The sequence below is a fragment of the Coenobita brevimanus genome, chromosome 74 (assembly GCF_032717465.1).
Source record: "Coenobita brevimanus isolate Jiangsu-jjx chromosome 74, ASM3271746v2, whole genome shotgun sequence".
In the NCBI taxonomy this organism is placed as follows: Eukaryota; Metazoa; Arthropoda; class Malacostraca; order Decapoda; family Coenobitidae; genus Coenobita; species Coenobita brevimanus.
The window spans coordinates 1990150-2011266 of NC_137027.1; the positions used below are offsets into that span (position 1 = coordinate 1990150).

General features: G+C 42.6%; 2 protein-coding genes across 2 annotated transcripts in view; one reads left to right on the plus strand and one right to left on the minus strand.

The window, feature by feature from the left end:
- Positions 1-8223, plus strand: part of LOC145407776 (uncharacterized) — a 274264-nt gene extending 266041 nt beyond the window's left edge. Inside the window, exons 4-9 of the mRNA XM_080278645.1 lie at positions 1352-1536; positions 2099-2213; positions 3738-3945; positions 5080-5280; positions 6202-6540; positions 8124-8223. Coding sequence (XP_080134771.1) covers positions 1352-1536; positions 2099-2213; positions 3738-3945; positions 5080-5280; positions 6202-6486 — 994 coding nt within the window. The 3' untranslated portion in view covers positions 6487-6540; positions 8124-8223. The remainder of the gene's footprint in view (positions 1-1351; positions 1537-2098; positions 2214-3737; positions 3946-5079; positions 5281-6201; positions 6541-8123) is intronic.
- Positions 8224-14071: 5848 nt separating this feature from the next.
- LOC145407653 (chitinase-3-like protein 1) lies at positions 14072-19525 on the minus strand. The gene is made up of 7 exons (XM_080278524.1): positions 19463-19525; positions 18382-18529; positions 17519-17703; positions 17057-17243; positions 16238-16773; positions 15398-15540; positions 14072-14411 (listed from the first exon to the last, which is right to left on the minus strand). The coding sequence occupies exons 1-7, from the start codon at positions 19523-19525 to the stop codon at positions 14072-14074; spliced, it is 1602 nt and encodes a 533-aa protein (XP_080134650.1).
- Positions 19526-21117: the final 1592 nt, after the last annotated feature.

Here is a 21117-nt window from a genome sequence, read left to right on the forward strand (position 1 = left end):
CTCTCTCTCTCTCTCTCGTACACTAATCCATTTATTCTAAATTTTTTACCGTTCCTACTTGGTCGGCGAAATGTAGTGATTGTCCCTAACTGTGTCACTCATTCCTTCACTGAATCTTTCACTTACAGGGTTATTGTAGTTTCATGAAGAATGGGGCCCAGGCCTTATGGAACAAAGTGGTATACCTTCCCCTATGCCAGGTTTCAGGCAGAGTGAAATCTCCGAGAGATACCCTCTACCCTAGGAACAAGAATTTTTGCTCAGTGTTAGAGCTTTACTCGTCCCAGGTTATAAGCATGGTGGATCCCCAAAGGGCAGCCCCACACGGGGTGGGGGTGGGGAAGAAGCAGCCCCTGGTGGTTTTGGACTAAGTCTTTATCTACAGCCAAAGTTTTAACCCAAAAACATGATTTGCATTTATTGATGTTCATCTTGGCCACGATGTGGGAAGAGTGGAACAATCAAAGGTCACTCCAAGGGCGACCACCTAGGTCCTGGCAGGTCATTATGCATAGCCATAGTTTTTAACTTAGGAACAAGAAATTTTGCATATTGGTATTCTCTTACCCCGGCCACGTTTTAGGCAGGGTGGAACCCCCTATGATCACCCTTCACTGGTGGGGAGTTGTGGTCTCCAAGGGAGACAATGCCACAGTTTTGTTTTGTTTTTGTGTGTTTTTTTTTTACCTAAAAGCATGACATTTTACACAATGGTAGGTCTTTACTTGGGCTACATTTTAGGCAGGGCGAGGCCACCAGAAGCCACCCCTGACTTGGCGGGGTGTGGGTTCTGATCAAATCTTTACGCACAGCCATGATCTTTAACCTAGCGTTGGAACACGGAATCTTGCATATTGGTAGACGTTCACCCCAGCCGCGTTTCAGGCAGCTTAGGACCCCATATGGCTACTCCCCATGAGGGGGTACTACCCCTAGAGGAACCACGCCATTATCTTTACCTAGGCACACCAGACTTTATGGAGGGTGGGACCACCGAGATTTTCCTCCCCACCTCCTCCATAAATAATTATTTCTTTCCCCGTACAATACTGCAGGGGTGGGTGCGGCTATCAAAGGTGTACATTTTCATGTTTTTTTTTTACATCGCATTCTCATCACCACTATTCTCTGTTCACTTTAACATCCAAAAACTGCCATCTATCATGAATGCTGATCTCTACTAATATATTAACACTGGAATATGATGCTGTTAACGAAGAAGTGCCATGGAAATAATGCACAGCCATAGTACTGTCTTGTTCTGCCATGAACTTCTAGATGTAACCTGCAAAAAGACGAAAATCTCGGCCAAGTTAAGTTGGACGAACCATAACCACCACTTCCCCCACAGGTCGTCAGACACCCAGAGTCAGGGCAGCGGTGGTGGTGACTCCAAGAGCGACTCCCCGACGCCAGAGGGAAGTAGGAAGAACGCGGAGGCATCGTCGTCATCGTCATCTTCGTCCTCGTCGTCGGGAATGGTGGTGGGAGTCAGTGTGCGTTGTGGCAAAGGGCACGAGCTACCTGTGACTGCTGGTAGGTCCCACCTTCTGTATTATCAAATATTCATTCATTCAAATATTGATAATCATTGGATTGACTCTGTCTGGTAGTTAATGTAAAGTGTATCTATAAAGAAGAACATCGAAATATGCAATATGTGCAGATGGTTACACCTGTAAGGTAGAGTCAGGATTGGAAGACTGTAAATCGTGAGTGAATGTCTCTAGCCCATTTTACTGAGCATGCTGTTGGTTTATTCTTTCTCTATTGTGCTTTCCTTTTTTTTTTTCTGGATCCTACCTCACCCCATCCTTTCGTGGAAAAAAGAGGTTGGGATGATGATAACGATAATAAATTGTGTATTAGAAGGACCCCGGTGGAAATACGGTTTCGAGATATTGTTGGCTGCTTTTTGGTTAGAACTTTGCTGCTGGTATTCAAACCATTTGTGATGTTGGCTACCGGCTGTTACATATATCAATACTACTGCACCAACTGTGTAATATATTTCAGTTCTAATATAGTTATTATTTATCATTAACAGAAGCCTCCTTGCTAGACGAGAATACAGTCCTCACTTATGGTCACTCCACAGGGGCGAGGGAGTCTGCAGCGCTGAGGCAGGAGGTGGAGACGCTCCGTGCAGAGATCACCAAGGCACGCCAGACCATCCTTCACATGCAGGAGCGAGAGAAGAAGCTCAAGGATAGGTGCGTGTTGGGGAGAGGCCAGAAGAGGGATTCACAGAGGGAAATGAAAGAAGAGGGATGTATTGAAAGTAGGGAGGAGCTCAAAGATAAGGTGCGTGTTGAGGAGAGGGAGGGAGAGGGATAGACAGAGATTTACAGTGGGAAATGAGTGTGAAGGGATGTAATGAGAGTGAAACATGGATAGGTACCGAGCAGTGTAGAGAGGGAAACGTAGAAGCTCAAGGATATTTTGCTACTCCGGGCATAGGCTCAACAGCCCGTTCCCTTAGGCCCACCAGTCCTCCTATGCACTTCACCTCCACATGTCACCACTTCTGCGCTAACACCCACCGTCCAAACTGAATAAATGCGAGGGTTGTCTTATACAGAAATGGTGTATTGGTATTAGCTAGGGTGTTTTTACGACAGATCGGCGGGGCTTCGGCGCTAACACCCATCGTCCACACTGAATACTTGCGAAGACTGTCTCATACAGAACTGGTGTATTGGTATTAGCTAGGGTGTTTTTACATATCGGCGGGGCTTTTGCCAGATCAGTAACAGAACTCAAATCCTTAAACTGTTCCCATCTCCAGCCGGGATTCAAATCTGGGCTCACTGGAAAAGCAGGCCACATCCACCGTAGCGTGTTAAAAGGGTCAGTGGAAGGGAGAGAGATGGATAAATAGTAAGGAATTCAGTGTGAGAAATGAGCGTGAAGGCCCTGAAGGGAATCGTAGGGAGGGAAATAAAGAGGAGAAATGCAATGAGGGAACTGCGGCAGAAGGGTAGTTGGATGTTGAGGAGAGGGAGGGGATTCAGTGTAGGATATTAGTATGGAAATGTATGAAGAGTATGAAGAAGCTCTAGGAGGAGAAGGGATTGAGATGACTGGATGAATGAAGAAGGGAGGAATTCAGAGAGAGAAATTAATGTGAAGGGAAGTATAGCAAGTCTTCGTTATGTGGCTCAGTTTTCTTTTTTAGCTGGCATTGTACTCTGAGTTGGCGAAGCTTGACAGATTATCTTTATAAGTAGTAACCGAACTTTAATAAGCCCTTTTTCTGTAACTTTCTGTACACTTAATAACAAAAAAGAATGTCATAAAAGGTATCATACGAGTATAACGAATTAGTGCGGTCTTTCTGATTAGGGAGTGAAAGTAGAGAGACGAACTTCAGAAAGGAAATGCGGAATAAGCTCTAGAATACGTAGATGGTGAGGCAGTCGAAGAGAAGGAGGAAGATAGATGGAAAGAGAGGGATGCAGAGACAAATGAGGGTGGAGGGATGTATTGAGAGTGATGCGTATCGATAGGCAAAGAATGCAGAGAGGGAAATTTTATTTTTCCTCTAATGTTCTCGATTTTCCACACTCGCTGAAATGAAGTATAATAAAAGGATGACGACCACGATGATGATAATGATAATTATGATAATTAGGGTGATTATGATGATACCAGTCATGATGTTGATGATGGTTGTGGTGGTGGTGGTGGTGGTGATTTTAATGTTGATGATTTCTAACAAATCCTGACGTTTCTAGGCTTGGTGACCGTGCCTCCAGGTGTGAGAGGGGCAGCAGTCGTGTGGAGAACGTGAGCCTGGGAGAGCGTCGACCCTCTGCCCTTGTTCGGCGCTACGGCAATTTGTACGCCCAGGCCCGTGTCGACACCTTGGACGCTCTGGATGACCTGCCCGACCTCAAGAACGCAGAAGAACTGAAATCTAAGCTACTCTTCAGCGTGGTCGTGGTAAGGAATGGTTATGAATAGTCTTTGAAGGACATGTTGAACTGTATTCTTAGTAGCAAAAGTGGCTTCATAACATTTCTTCCTTAGCGATTGCATGTTACAGTTAGCATTCTCATCTGTGTTGTTTGTAGCATTTTAATACGACATAGTGTGCATGAGTAAGTTAAAAAAGGATGTGAGGTGTAATGTACAAAATAAATCTTGAAGAAAGGGGCTTTACGAAACTTCAAAAGCCACTTATTCCAGCTTGTGCAACATTATCACATTCAGCCAAGAGTGAGTCATAGGAACCTATCTATCTATCTATCTATTGCCAGACGCCTCAATCCCGTTTGGGGTGGCCACAAACAAATCGCCTCCAAGTCGCCCTGTCCCCCGCCATTTCACTGCCCTGCTCCCAACTCACACCCCCCTCTCTCATATACCTCTCCACCCCATCCCTCCATCTCATCCTCGGCCTCCCCCTCCCTCTTCCCCCCTCCACCTCACTCACATACACTCTCTTCGTCAGTCTTTCACCCTCCATCCTCTCCACATGGCCAAACCACCTCAGTGTGTTCCTCATAACGCTTCCTATCACATCCACATCCACACCACAAAGCTCCTTTATATCCTCATTCGTCAGCCTGTCTCTCCACGTGACTCCACAGGCTCCTCTTAAATAACTCATTTCCACTGCTCTCACTCTTGACTTGTGTCCTTCCAACAATGTCCAAGCTTCACTTCCGTACGTTAGAGTTGGTATCACAATACTGTCATGTAGTAACTTTTTCACTTCCATGCTCCCTTCCCTGTTTCTTATCACTGCTTTCAAGGAACCAGCAACCTTTCTTCCCTGCTGTACCCTTTCAAGCACTTCACCCTCCAAACCTCCATCCTTACTCATCACACTACCCAAATACTTAAACGTACTCACATTTTCCAATTCCTCACCATCTAACCTCGCTGTACATTCACTAACTTCACCTCTCTCAAAGGAACCTGAAAGTGTAAAAAATGATACAGCTTATGATCGTGACAGGTTTGGTTTTCCACTGTAGGTAACTCCAGATTGTTTTATTCAGGTAAGAACTGGCAGGACCTATAATATAATGCTTTTTTTTTTTTTTTTTTTTTTTTTTTTTTTTTACTCAGCTGGCCTTCCGTTCAGTCTCATCCTCTGCCCAAGCCATCAGGGAGGAGGTTCGACGAGTGCTTCAGGTGCCCCCTCCGCCCCCACAAAATGAGTCCCCCAGCCCCACACACTCCCACACCACAACACAGCCACTCGAACAGGCTGTGTCCCAGTTCATCACCAGCAACATCGACAAGCACGACCTCTCGAAAAACGTGGAGGTGAGACAGAAATTATGGTTTGTTGTCTGATTGATTATGGCTGTTAATCTGTGGGGATTTGGAGGATTTTTGTGGTCTCGTGAGCTGCTTGTATTCTTCTGGACGTTGGAGGCATCTATTAGTTTTTTGGACTTAGTAGACTTCTCGTATTTTCTGGGGTGTAGGAGGCTTTTTGTATTCTTTTGGGTGTAAGAAACTTCTTTTATTCCTTTTTGGGTGTACTAGGTTTTTTTATTCTTTTGGATTTAGGAGGCTTCTTGTACTCTTTTGGATTTAGGAGGCTTCTTGTATTCTTTTGGATTTAGGAGGCTTCTTGTATTCTTTTGGATTTAGGAGGCATCTTGTACTCTTTTGGATTTAGGAGGCATCTTGTATTCCTTTTTGGATGTAGGAGATTTCTTTTACACTGGTGGACTTTGGATGTGTCCTGTATTCTTTTGGGTCTGGGAGATTTCTCGTATTATTGGGCTTCAGAGGGCTTCTCACAGTCTTTTGAATTTCGGAGACTTCATGTAATCTTTTGGGCTTGGGAGGTTTATTTTATGAATCTACTTAGTAATTTAATTCAGAAGTTAAGGGATTTCTTTGTCGTTCTTATACAATACAAAGCTGGGCAGCTCTGGAATGTTCCTCCTCAGTCTTGTGTCTACCTGCCACTACCTTGAGTCATTCAGACACAATGTATTTAAAGGTAACATCTCTTCCTTACTGCCTTATTTTTATATATTGAATTTCAATATACACTTATGTTATTTATTTTTTTATTAGTATCCAAAAGACACCAGTACAATCCACGAAAAAAGTAGATGTAATATGCATAATGACTTGCTTAAGAGGTGCTGTTAAGCGTACTGTACTAGGAAGACAAGAGTAAACCCCTTAGACTGGTAATTCCTTGACGCATTCACGTCCTGCCCGCAGGAGGTGTGTCAGCAGATCTGGGCCACACTGTATGATTACCCGTCACTCAAGACGTGTGAGGGGCTGCTGCAGTACATCAAGGACTGTGTACGTCTGGCCTGGGGACTCTGCAACCAGACGCCACCCTACGTCATCGACTACGAGACGCGGTCGTACAGGAAGGATATGCACGTTCGCTTCCACACCGCCGACCCAGACAAGGACATGATTAAGACGTACCTGTGGCCGGCGCTGCTGGAGGGGCACGGAGGACCCTGTGTACAAAAGGGTGTGGTGGTCACGTAAGGACTCGGCACCTGTGTGGAGGCTGCAGAGGCGCAGGCGTCAATTCAGGGTTAGGTGAGAAACATTTATTTTCCTGGTTATAATAGGAACACAAGGAAGTACAAAAGGAAACAAACAGCAACGTACCCACCGTAATGGTCCTTTGGGGGCTGTTTGTTACAGAACAGACTATGACTCTTTATCTAATTCTTCAAGCTGAAGATAAAGACAGGATAGCAAGAGGGCTCCTTCACCCACCAGTCCTGTTGACCGCAAAAGGATCATTATGAAATAACTAATGTGGGTTTAACACTTTCAATCCTATACTGTGTATTCGTTTTTATTTTTACTATCTCCAGTCAATTTTATTCACCTCAGGAGATGCTTTTCGAATAACAGGGGCATTCTATTCGTCGTTAACCTTTGCATTACTAGTAGCCTCACCTGGCTTACTTAAAGTCATCCATTAACAGCAAGAACAGATTAGAAATGTAAGTCATCCTACTGAAGGGGTTAGCATAGATTCAGACCTATCGACTACACAAGGCTAAATGAGGTACAGTGGAAAACGACGATGGATTTAAGATCTGTAGAGAGGCTTTGCAACCACCACATCCCTTTGCGGCGAGATCCCACGTTGTCCCTCTATTGAGCGAATCTTTGCTTCCCATAGTTATCTGTCTTATCTATCATATGAATACAGCACAAGAATATTAAATACTGGTAAAATAGCTAGTGAATATTATCAAATTATAGAGCGTTGTCAGAGAAAGTAGTCCTTATTCAGAGTGGTTGCTGAATTGCTTGACTAACACTAGATCAAAAACTGACCTGCCCTGGTAATTAGAAGCAGAACACACACACACACACACACACACACACACACACACACACACACACACACACACACACACACACACACACACACACACACACACACACACACACACACACACACACACACACACACACACACACACACACACATACACACACACACACACACACACACACACACACACACACACACACACACACACACACACACACACACACACACACACACACACACACACACACACACACACACACACACACACACACACACACACACACACACACACACACACACACACACACACACACACACACACACACACACACACACACACACACACACACACACACACACACACACACACACACACACACACACACACACACACACACACACACACACACACACACACACACACACACACACACACACACACACACACACACACACACACACACACACACACACACAAAATACTCCACAGTCTACTTAAATACTGTGAAAAGTAGACACTGAAGTAACGGAGGCTTAAGTCACAGAATATACCAATGAAGTGTATTGGTGCCTTGTGGCTGAATGGTTTGAAAGCCCCAGTCGGAGTGATGGTCTTGCATGAGTAACTGGAGATTTTTCAAGCATGTGTCACCAAGAGGAATAAGCTGTTGACACTTGCATATGCTGGACTGTGGCAGCGAAACCTTGGCACTCTGCCTCAAACTCCTCCAATGTGTAATCTGGGGCTGGATTTTTTTTTTTTCTTTACAGAATCATGGCCTTATGTATAATATAACGCTAATACCTTCCTCCTTTTCTCTTTCAGACTCCAGCCACCAACTCGCCTCCACGCTGTTTTGTACATATCACAAGTTGTACATAGAACACTGTAATCTTGTACAGTTGCAGACGGTAATATTGCTCCAGATATTTTGTCGAGCAGTTATGACACTCGTACATGATCTGAAAAGTATGTTGGGCTCTGCGGATCGCCTTATGGAGTTTGGTAAGCTATTGCTCACTGTCTCGCTTTCCTACATAGTGAAGTGAAACACATATCTTGAGGAGTCTGCAAATTGTACTGTATGTTACCCATAGCTCCTGTTAACTTAGCAGAATTAACCTTTGATTAATATGACTTGATACTGTATTTTGATATATGTTATTGTTTACGATTGTTTTAGTAATATGAAATATGCTGTATAGATATCCTTGTATATGTATCATTATATGTTATGGTTGTCTGTAAGTAATGTATATAATGTATTCAGAACAAACACACATTCTTAGGTAAATCTAGAAACTGTTTTTACATGAAGGATTCGTCAGTTGTTTGACTTTAGTTCGGGGCTCCCATCATGCACTGACTCGATGTAGTGCTGCCTTTAGGTGACTCTACACTGAGCAACAAGACTAATGGTTTCCTTGTAACCCAGGAAACCAATTACAGCGCTGGGTGGCAACCATTTATCCAAATAACGGTGAGATGTAGGGCCTGCTATGGTGCCCCTGTTAACTGAGTGGAAAGACGCAAATGCAGTGTCCATCCAGGAACCAAGCCTTCACACTCTTCCTCCGCGCCTCATTGCAGCGAGACGCTGTCTGCAGCAGGGGAACTTCGGTTCAATATACGGGGCAGCCCAGTAGGGGCCATTGTTTGCCTGCGTTTGTTGGGCCTACTCTACCAGACAGACCCGGTTGCCCTACTATTACACTACTGCCTTTTCAACACGATAACGCATTTTTCTATTCTATCTTTACTACAACCAGGCTATTTTATTCAGCTTTTGGTCGACCTCTCGTAGTGAAGGGGTGAATGAAAGTTACCTGCCACCTCTTACGTTCGAAAATTCTCCCTGAGGCTGATTAAATCCATCTGGCAGTAACAGGAATAAAAGAAAAAATGTTATCGCAATGAAGGTATTAAGGAAAGAGGAGTGCGAATGGATATTAGTAGTAGTAATTGTCGGTCAGAGGGAAGTTGAAGACTCCCCTAAGATGAATGCAGGAGATATCAGACGTAGCGTAAAAAGTACTTCATATGGTCGAAGTTCAGTACAAAGTAATCGAAAATTCTTATATTAAAAACGAATCTGTTGTGATCGCTGATGCAAATGTATATTAGTATATAAATGTTTGACATGTAGATTTTGTACTATAGATATATATATTATACTATATTGTATACAGAGGTATATATGCATATATATTTTCTTTACAACTGTTGCCTGTTTCTTCTTCAGTATTATTTGCACTAGCCTGACATTTCTCTCCTACGTTACATTACATTGAGGATATCCAAGTACTATCACAAACAAAAGTTTGCTGACACTTTCCTGCCGGTTATAGCCATGGAGGGTGTATTGTGAAAGACTTTTAAATACAGGAACATGAAGCACGCAACATAAGACTAGGAAAGGGAAGGATGCTCTGACGTTTGAGGAGTAATTAGAAATATGGGAGGCAAGACAAAATGCTGGTGGAACTGTCGATGAACTTTTACTTGTGACAGTATAGACACTGTTGGGAAATGGGACCAAAGATTTCAAACCCACACACACAAGATGTCTTCTCTGAGGACAGATGAAAAATACAGAGCCAGAATCAAGGTCCGTTCAAATCGAGAACCCTAGATACACATGTGCTTGAAAAGACTGATGGTCGTAGGCAGGAAAAATGTAGATCAAGAAAGACTTCTCCAACACTCAGCGTTTTCCAGTATATTCTGAATGAATATACGAATTAGAAGCGCAAGCGAAGTGCATGAAACCTCACTGCTGTTTTTTCTCGGGACCGCTTGATGATGTAGTGCTTATAACACCTGTCACGGTGACGGCCTTGCATAGGTTCGATTCCCAAGAGGACACTGGAGATTTTTCGGTCAGGTAGTACCACTAAGGGAAGCAGGCTGGTCACCTACCCTCAGATGTAATGGACTGTGGTTGCCTAGCCTCGGGCCCCTACACCTCCAAGGAGGTAATATGGGATTGCCTGTTACTGTTTGTCAGCTACTTCCTATTTGTATTATTTATTCTATTCTTATTTAATTCTATTTCTTTATAGCTTTAATGATATATATAAATACTCTTATTTTGTCATTAATTTCATGTACCCTATATAACAACCTGATATAGTGGTAATAACTAAACTGTAAGTTCCGTACTTAAGGTTTGACCAGGGAAAGGTACAGTATAAGTATTATATGTGTAGTTAATATAGTGTTCATTATGTCTCGGTTTTTATCGTAGTATTAAAGATGACATCACCGTATATATGGTAAAATGTTCTAGTGGTTTAAGAACGGGATTAACACTACCAGTCTGTTATCCGTGTGCTTGTTAACTCCTCCAACATGGGATGTCAATTAGTTTTGTTTTTGCTACCATCAGATGACTATACTCAGCTTAGGAGAGACTTTTCTAACTTCAGGGGTTTGATATAGCCTTAATAAACCCCTTCTGTACGAGAGGCCCTTCCTAAGTTCAATAAGGTCGTCTGATAGAAGCCTGAATATACCGAAAATGACCTTATCGGGGTTCAAGGGGGGAGGCTTCCTTACACCTCTTGCTTTCCAGTTTATTTATTTGGTACTTTAATATATTCTCGTATGTTATTCGCCCTATTTCTATATATAACAAAAAAGAGATACAAATACAATACAAGAGGATAATAAAGTGTAATAGGCAAAGTAAATCGCTCAGGAAAAGGTGTTAGAAAGCCTCCCAAATTAACAAGGATACGACTATGTGTAAATCATTATGTACCTAGACTCTTAATATACCATTTTCCCTTGATGCTCACTTGTGTAGGCTACTTCAATAACTAATCTTTTTTTTTTTGTAATTATAATCTTGAACATTAAATAGTATTTGTGTAAATTTAACGGTAAACATTAGTAGTTGTGTTATTATTCAGTGAACATTGGTATTGCTGTAATTATTTCAGTAAACATTGGTATTCCTGTAGTTATTCCAGCAAAAATTGGTATTTTAGTAATTACTTAAATAAACATATGCATTTTGTTTAGCTATTTCAGTGATCAATATTATTTGTAATTATTTTAGTAAACACTGTAATTTGTGTAATTATTTCGGTAAACACTAGTATTCGTGTAATTATTCTGAGATGAGCAGCAGCGTGTTAGGGCTTGTGCCATCACTGACATGGTGTATACAATAGGGAATCCAGTAAATATGACAACGTTGTATAAGTAATAAAGATGCAAAAAATGGTCCGTCGTTTCTTCTAAGCTGGGGCAACCATCCTGTTAGTGAAGGAGTTAACGAAGATGTCTACTCTAAGCCCACCAGTGAGAAAAGTCTATCTTGGGTTATTTAATACTAACTGATATATGTTCCAGTGACATAACCTCAACCTGCCCCGGTACATATCCCTCATCTCCACCTTTGTAACAGGGGGGAGAGGATCGCATGACAGGGTTGGAAAACTCTCTCTCGACCCAACCTCACCTTACCTTTAGATGGGAAAGGAGATCTGGATGATGATGATGATGATAATGATGATATGCACTAGAAACAGATGATAATGAAGGGCTCAGATGCTAAACTCATAAATGGAGTAAAAAAAAAGGGTAGATACAGATCTGGTTACAAGGATAAGTTTATTATTGGTTAAATGTGCAGATGGACATTTATTTCTTTCCATTTGTCTTGCAAGTTATTTTCGTATTACTAATCATTATGTACGTTCGACACTTATGCTCATTTGCCCTGAATGACTGAAATCTTTATCATCATTTATTATTATTATTAGTAGTAGTAGTAGTAGTAGTAGTAGTATTTTTATTATATTGTTATTATTATTATTATTATTATTTGTTCAGCAAGTCCTCGTCATAAGTTGCATTTTTTTGTTTTTTGTTCTGCTATTCAATCCACAGAAAATTACACAAAAAAAGCTCATCAAAGTTATGCTCCTACTTTTAAAGCTGATATCCCGGACTTCCAATTTACAGTGCTAAATGTATTTAAAAAAGAAGTTGTGATATAATGGAACGCCTTGTGATGAGGACTGCCTGTAACTGTTGGCATAAATACACATAAATTAAAAGATAAATATTGTATACACAAGTATCTTTCATCCCGCCTGCAGGAGAGTTACGGTTTTGATGCAAATAGTCGTGCCAGTCGACCCCACCACAACACTGGGTCACTGATCGTTCTTCCGTCCTTAAAACACGGGTATAATAGTGCTGCCATCCCATGTCAGGCGTGTACAAGCCGACCGATACAGTACATCCTTAAAGAATCGCGAAAAAAACGTCTCGGCATGGCTCACTGGATGTCTAGCTTTTATAACAACTTGAGGCTACCGTGACGCACTCGCTGTATAACACTGTTGTCTGAGGTTAGGTGGAGTAGAAGACTAAAGTTGTCCCGACGAACATGAGATGGTTGATATGACGTATGTAAAGATTCAATAACATCTTACTGCTTATCTATAAATTTCTCTAAAAATAAGCGTAAAGCAAGGAAAATATAAGTCTCGGATGTGGTCAGTAAAGCAGTGGTGATTGTTATGTATTAATATGTGATAAAGTATGGCTGACATTAACACATACTATACTCATAAGTAGAAAAATATATTGTCCCCATATCTGATCTACTCTTGTGCACATTAAAGCATTTTCTTGGGTTAGTCACCATCAGATGGATAGTTTACCAGTGTGCACAATGGAGGCCATTTAGGAAGAAAATACACTTGTGAGCCATGATTTCTAATCACCCTCCATGCCTGCCATTGGGTGGAAAGTAGACATAGCCAGGTTTTGACAGTGCTAAGGTTCGAAGCTTTGTCAGACTGCATAAGAAACAGTGCGCGATGACACTGCTTCTCGTGCACTCTTGAAAAGTTTCGAACTACCAACGAAAGTTCTCCATCCAGTGCAGCACCCAGACTACAACTTCCCTCCCGCCAGTGTAGGGGTGGAGGCCGGCCAGAAACCATTAACCCAGATTGTTCATTTTCCATCCATCCATCCATCCATCCATCCATCATCCAATCCTACATGCCCCATGAGGAGCGTAGGAGCCCGGGGCTAGGCAGTTGGTCCCTACATTTAAGATGAAAGTGACCAGCCTCACTCATCCCTGAGTGGCATTACATGAGCAATCAACCCCAACCACCCCTTGGATATAAACCTTTCACCGGCTCAATCCTATTGGAGTGCAATAATTACCCACTAAACCACCAGGCGCCAAAATTTGGTTATATGGTTACCGCCCGGCGTAGTAAATGGTTTCCTGGTGCACAGGAAACCATTTGACTTGTCACTCAGCGTAGAGTCACCCACAGGCTGAAGGAAGTGGAAAGAATGAAGGAAAGACAGAAGAAGGAGTGTAAAGTCACCCGTAGGCAGAAGGACAAGGAAAGAATGAAGGAAAGAAAGACAGAAGAGAATGGAAGGAAAGAAGGATGGAGAGGAAAGGGCAGACACCCGAGAGCTGCACTACATTGAGCGAGTGGATGGTGAGCGCCCCCACCTACCACATAAACTATACTTTTTTTACTATATCTTGGTCAAAGATTACCAGCTCCTCATCTGGAATTTTGAACTGTAACATTGGATTAACATTAGGAAATGATGCTGTCAAAAAGAAAAGTGGAAAGAATGTAAAGTCATAGCACTGTGTTTTTCTGCCACTATACCACGAAAAATGAGCTGCAAAAGGACAAAAATCTGGACCAAGATGAGTAAAAATAATTACAATAGTATAACATTAATGGTAATACATGCACTGCCACTTCGCTCTCTTAATACAGCAGATTTTTGCATGGGGCGGCGTCGGGCCAGTCACAGGAGACTCGACTCTGGAGCCAGTGAAGCCCTTCTGGACACTTAAAATGAAACACACGATCTCCAGCACACCGGAAAAAGTGTTCACAGCTCTTAGCGTCAGCGGTGTAGCCCTTACGGCGACACTCGGGGTTACTGTTCACACTGTTGCTACCAGGATGATGTGGCATGGGGCTCGGGAGGTGAGTTTGGGTTGTACTGGTGTGTGTTGTTGTTGTGGTGGTTGTGATGGGCCGAGGAGGCTGGGGACGAGGCGTGCTGCGTTGTGAGGTGGAGTCATCTCTGGGCCGAACTGTCCTGTAAGTACAAACAATATATTAACGTTTTCAGTTTTAGTAGTACTTCAGTTCTTTCCATCTCCAAAATAATTATTCTCAGCTTTGGAGAGCTTCAACTGTGAAGAGTTAACGAAGGTTATATCTAATCCTTCCAGCTTTCCGAAACGGAATGTAATCGCCTGAGAGTAAAAAGAGTAAAGTTTCACAGACGTCCTCGGATTTAACTATTTGTATTTGAGATTAGTGAAGTTCTGGCAAAAGGATCAGGGATAAAATTGACAGTCACGTACCCTGTGTGTGCCAGTAATTTACAGTCAATGGTGTTGATTGTCAAGAGATTTCACCCCCCTCTATTTTTTTATTTTATTTTTTTGTTGCATTGCCTATGCTCCCCTACCCCTATCATTGCCACAGTGTAAGACCTGGCTGTTATTCTGCTTAGGATTTAGAGCAGGAGTAATTTTTTCAGGACTGTATTTCTTCTGGTATTTGGATTAGGTTGTTTGGCAGTTAAAAATACAAAATGCTAAGTGGGTAGTGTAAAGCAAAAACATATTCCTTGCTTTCGTCATTGTTATTACCGTTATTCTCTCTCTCTCTCTCTCTCTCTCTCTCTCTCTCTCTCTCTCTCTCTCTCTCTCTCTCTCTCTCTCTCTCCAAGCTAATCTTCACTGAATGACAAGTCAAATGGTTTCCTGTAACCCAGGAAATCATTTACTACTCTGGGTGGTAACCATGAGACCAGGTGACGTTTAGTGGTCTAGTGGGTTAAGGCGCTCCAACAGAATGAAGCCTATAAAGGTTTCAGTTTGAAGAGTGGTTGGCTTTATTGCTCACATAATGCTGTTCAGATGGAAAAGTGGCTGGTCACATTTGTCATAAATATCAGGACCGAGAGCCTAGCCCGGGGCACCTGCACTCCTGATGGTGTGTGTGTGTGTGTGTGTGTGTGTGTGTGTGTGTGTGTGTGTGTGTGTGTGTGTGTGTGTAACGTGAGGTACTCACCCGTGGTTGTTAATTCGACCGAGAGCCTGAGAAATTGCTGCTATGAGTGGGTTGGGTCCGTCACCACAGGACCCTCGGAAATCATCCATGGTGACGTCCCACAGCATCACGCCACCCAGACCCTTGCCACGCACGTACTGAGCCTGGGCAAAGATACACACTACAGTACTTTTATAATGACGAATATCCCTAAACCTCCAGCATGTAAGCTGTCTGTACGTTTACATTAGCACCAGCATCAATCAACAATAAGACTTTTTTCTGTTATGATGATCTCTGTAAAGATATCTTAATTTCTCTTTTACTGCATAACTATACAGTCAGAAGCTCCACGTATCAGACTGTCATTTACACTGTCTATCGTTACAGGTGAAGGCAAACCAAAGATGTAAGATACTAATTTCTAGTTGGCTTTAGAGAGTTTGTAAAACCTCCTCCTCAGCGGTTTGTTTTGCACATCATACTTCAGTAATCTGTTTGTATGTTACTGATGCAATGTATGTCGAAATTAAGCAGATAGACATACCATACAAGAGAAAGTAAGGTGTAAGCTGGAAAATAAATCTCCAAGGAAGGGTAACTACGAATTTCTCCCATGCCATAATAATATGGCCATAAGACGGTATTGTAAGTGACATAGGAGACCCTAGTACCTTCTCTTTCGAAATCATTTTGCATATTGCACTTCAGCATTCTCTTGTATATTATTTGCATTGTTTTAATACAGGAAAAGTATGTATCAGTGAAACAGAACAGGATACTGAGATGTAACAAGCTTAATAAGTGGCCAAGGAAGATGTGTTATGAAATCTGCCATGTCATGTAGCATAGTCACCATACCTTCCTAATGACGGTGGCGACATCATCGTATCCGACCCACTGGTCACCGCTAGTCAAGTAGGGTCCATCAGCACCCGAGACTTTCTTCCATCCCGCCTGTTGGGCCTGACACAGTTCGTAATAGGCCAGTGTACCGGCAGACTTCATCAGTGGACCAGGATTTCCTGCACCAGATGCCGCCGCTCCCACACTTGTGTCGCTGCCCGACAGAGTCCAGGATCGTCCATACAGAGGTATGCCCAACACCAGCTTATCTGCCGGAGCTCCCTTCTTCATCCAGTACTGCACGGCGAAGTCCACTGAGAGCTCTGGGTTGGCTCCATTCGCGGGGAAGAGGGGGGCGTGGTTAGCGACTCTGGACTCCCAGGAACCGTGCATGTCGTAGGTCATCAAGTGCACCTGGTCGAGCGCCTTGGCCACGGCTGCCACGTCGTACCCTCGGTCAATGATGCTCTTACCGGCTGACACGGCTGCCGTCAGCAGTAGCCGGTGTGGCCTGAAGGCAGCTCTCAGTTCTTCTACCCATTTTTTGAACCCTGAAACAAGTGTGTATTAGTTTCCTGTACAAAGTATGTTTTGGGAGACTACCTACTGATTATGTTACATAAGTTGCAAAGTGCGCAACGATCCTTAGTATAATTTACACTCCATTGTGTGTGGCAGATAACTTCATCACTAATATAACACTAACAGAGGAAAAAGTCTACTGGATATTCTTTTTGATAAACTGACAAATCTACCTTACGACGGACTTTATCAGTATTTACTTATGGTTGTTACTAGTAACTGAGGGTTTCCGTTAAAGCAGCCAGTATTTACCTTCCTTGTCCTCGCTGGGTCCGTGGTGAGCCGGGAATTCCCAGTCCAGGTCAAGGCCGTCAAAGCCGTAGGTGGTGAGGAAATCGAGGACGTGTTGTGTGAAGGCGTTGCGGTGGTGAGGCTGTGACACCAGACGGGAGTACTTGTCGCTGCGAGAGTCAGTCCACCCACCCAGGCCCAGTAGCAGCTGTTAGAGGTGCAAGAGCAGTGACTGACAAGGAAAACACACAACAAACATTCCCCCAAACTATGACACAAAACAGTTGATATACAAATCCAGTTTCCTATTTCATCAGCATTTCAGAAAGAATGATCGACGAGCACAAAAACATACCACACCTCCCTCGCCTTAGAAATATCAGCCAGCAGAAAATGTGGCTGGTAAAAAGAAGGAGAAATATTGGAAAACTTGTCCCATGCTGTACAGCTTGATGTGTTATAAAGCCGCTGACGGAACCTCACCTTGACTTGTGGGTTGCGGCGCCTCAGTTGCAAGAAGGCGCGGTAGTTGTCCAGACCTGCGGCCGTGTCCAGGTGTGAGTCGTGTGGCGTGAGGGTGAGGGTGGCTGCGTCAAGCACGGCGAAAGCATAGATCACGTGCGTACAGTGTTCAACCGGCACGTCCTGTACCGTGTACCGTGCCGCACCTGCACCACAGCATTACCATTAGGGTTCTTGCATCTAACCTGAATGAAATTTTCGTCCTTTCTCGGCTTAGCCTATTTCCCATAGCACGATGGGTGAATAAGACAATACTACGGCTTTACATAATTTTCAGAACAATAATTCGTGATTAACAGAGTTCTCTAGTATTAATCTCTTGTTACAGCTCAATATTCATGATGGAGCGATGGCAGTTTTAAGCAAAGTTAAAGTGGAGAGAAAAATGGTGTAATGACCACACAATAGCAGCACAGGATTTATATTCGTAAAAGCATTAATTTAGCAAAAACAGTCAACTATACTGTACTTTACTTATCCATGGCGCACTCGATGAACATATAACTAATACTAGTACTATGGATGCTATACTGTGCGTTGAAGACGTGATATGTTACTGTAGGCTGGTGCCATGTCCGCCTGTGATGGTGAACCTCATTTTTATACATGCAGTTAATAGAATTTTATGGCAATATTGAAAACGGTAGCACTTGAGAATGAAAATCGTCTGGTTAGGCGAGAAAACTGTGTGCAATGTTTCAGAGAATTGTTTTTATGCAGAAAGTAGGAGGCATATTGCATCTGAATGACTGGAAGTTGTAAGTAGGGGAACAGACAGACTGAGAAAGATTCCTATAGAGTTATGTGAGTAGGTTAACACAGACCTTGTCGGTAGTGTGCCCATGACGCGTAGTAACACACGATCTTATCTCCATCTCTGGCCAGGACGGGATCGCCGCCCCCAGTCACAGCCACTACCACACCCACCACCATCCACCACCACCACACGCCCACGCTCCTCCACCATGGCATCTGAGGAAAGGTACAGTAATGATCAAACGTATGCCGCCGACATCTCTTTTACGTCTGTGGCGACGGAAGGTATTTTACGAAGAAACTGTATATGTGTTAGACAATGATATGAAAGACATGAAAAATATATAAACGAGTATGGAATAGCTAGCAATATGAAGTACACAACAGAAAACTATAAGGAATGACTCTTGTGACGTTCGAGGAGAAATTAGAAGTATGTGTAAACAGTGTTGGCAGTGGACTGTTGGTGGAATTTTGCTCGTGTTGTTTCTTAGTTTATCGTTGCAGTCTCTACTAAAGATAGTAACTTATTTTCTGTAAACTAGACAGACTCCCTACACCAACTGTAAACCAAGCAAATTGTATATTCTTGTCATAACCATCATATCATCCTAATTTCCCATAGTCAAAATGGGGAACACGAAGCCAAATATAAAATTACAATGAATAAACAAACAACAAGATAACTTTTGATATTTCTGGATATATCTAACAAACTATATGATACGTACGATGTATTTTGTGATGGGTGTTTGAACTGTACCTTATCTAGATTCCCTGATGCAGACATATCCTCAAGGAGACCTGGTGCTTAATGCCTAGACTCAGGATTGTGTGTGAAATTTAGCTTCTTCACCTTGCCTTGTACAGCTGAAGACTTGAATATCGTAAGAAAATTATTAGAAGTCTTTATAAATAGACCCCTGATGCGTCAGTTATCGTAAATTATGGTTAAAACCCTTTATAACAAAGGCTTTGGGTGCTCAGTGCTTGGACTCAGGAGTGTGTGTGATACTGAGGTTCTTCATCTCGCCTTATATACATGTATCCCCGCAGCGTTGTGGTCCTCAATGGTATGACGTCACTGGTACGTCAGCGCTACTACTTTTTGGAATTACCGCGGTCGCGCCCTCATGAAGATTTATTTACATCCGACAGCCCGCCATTACAGTCTGAGTCACCGCTCTCACACCCCTGCTGTTTTGATTCCATAGGGTCGTATCCTTTTGCCATAGGACATTTCGCACCACCTATTCCTTAGCGATTTCATTTTGCATATTGGACTTACGCATTCTCTTTTATGTTAATAATCTGTTCATATACTATTTATATAATTCTGCATATACTTTTCACACATCGCAGTCGCACTGACCTAAACTCATTGCTGCATCCATTGCCGTTAATCTGAGTGTAGGAATACGAAAGGAGACATCAAAATTATGTTATGGTCTCCTTTCTTTTACAGCTGCAATGGCAAAGTGGACTTAAAACCTGCTTCTTAGAGATGCTTAACCGACAGACTGGTATTTATATAGTTTTAATATCGATATAGTTTATGTAAGTACTATTTAGAAGGATTTAGAGGAGTAATGTACAAAATAAATCGCTGAGGAAGAAGTGTTACAAAATCTCCGTAGCCACTTGGAATAAGGCTTCAGATCCGACATTCAGTCATTGCTATCTGTCACCGCTTTCCCACTCCCGGTGTTTGGATTCCATAGAGTTGTGCCCTCGATGCCATAGAAGGCTTTGTAGTATTCTTTCCTTGACAGTCTATTTTGCATATTGCACATTGTAAGCCTCTTCTTTCATATTCATATCTTTTTAGTATCGATATGGTGTTTAATTAGTAACATATAAGGAGTGATGTGCAAAATAAATCGCTTTATGTAAAAGCTGTTACATCTCCCCCAACCAACGCTAATATAGTCCTTGGTGTACAAAGTTATGTATGGATGTACATATGACTTTTATTTATCATCTTATTTGCTTAGGTGTGTTGAGGTGTCCACCATCCTCTCAACAGGTGCAGTGCAACATTAAGGTGACTCTGCGCTGAGTGACAAGTCAAATGGTTTCTTGTAATTCATGAAACCATTTACTAGGTTGTGTGGTAACCATATAACCAAATGATGTTTAGTGACCTAGTGGGTTAAAGCACTGCAGTCGGATGGTTTGGGATTATTGCTCACATAATGCCATTCATGCATGAGTGAATCTGACCACCCTTGCCTTAAAAGTCGGGACTGAATAACATAGTCCCGGTTCCCTCACTCCTGAGCATCTCAAAACAGACTGGATGAGGGATGAATTTACTGCTATTTTTTTCCTAGTTGTGTTGGTTTTATAATACTTTTCCTAGTATTCTTGTCCTTGGATTTTGTTATGTTTTGTTCGATACCTAAAGCTTTTGTTTCGGCTATATATGTGATATTACATCCTTTCAGTCCGTCACCTCACTCGCCAACAGGAGATAATACACAGGGAAGTGGTGCTCGAGGAGTTAGAGAAGCTGGCTGCTGTCCTAGAGGTCGAGAGTTTGATCTCATGCTGGAGCAAGGAACAGTCTTATGACCTGAATTTCGTTAAAATGACAGACGAAATTGATAACGCATAATGAGACACCAGTGTTTGATGACCGCGTTATGTAAAAAAAAAAAAAAATCCCATGAGAAGCTCCTGAGGTTTCTTTCTTGTGATTTTGGAGAACGAAATCAAAAGTACTACTCAAGAAGGAAAGTCCAGTATAATTGTTTCATTTTCCCAGTATTGGTGATTGAGGGTGGAAGGTGTGTCTTGAATAC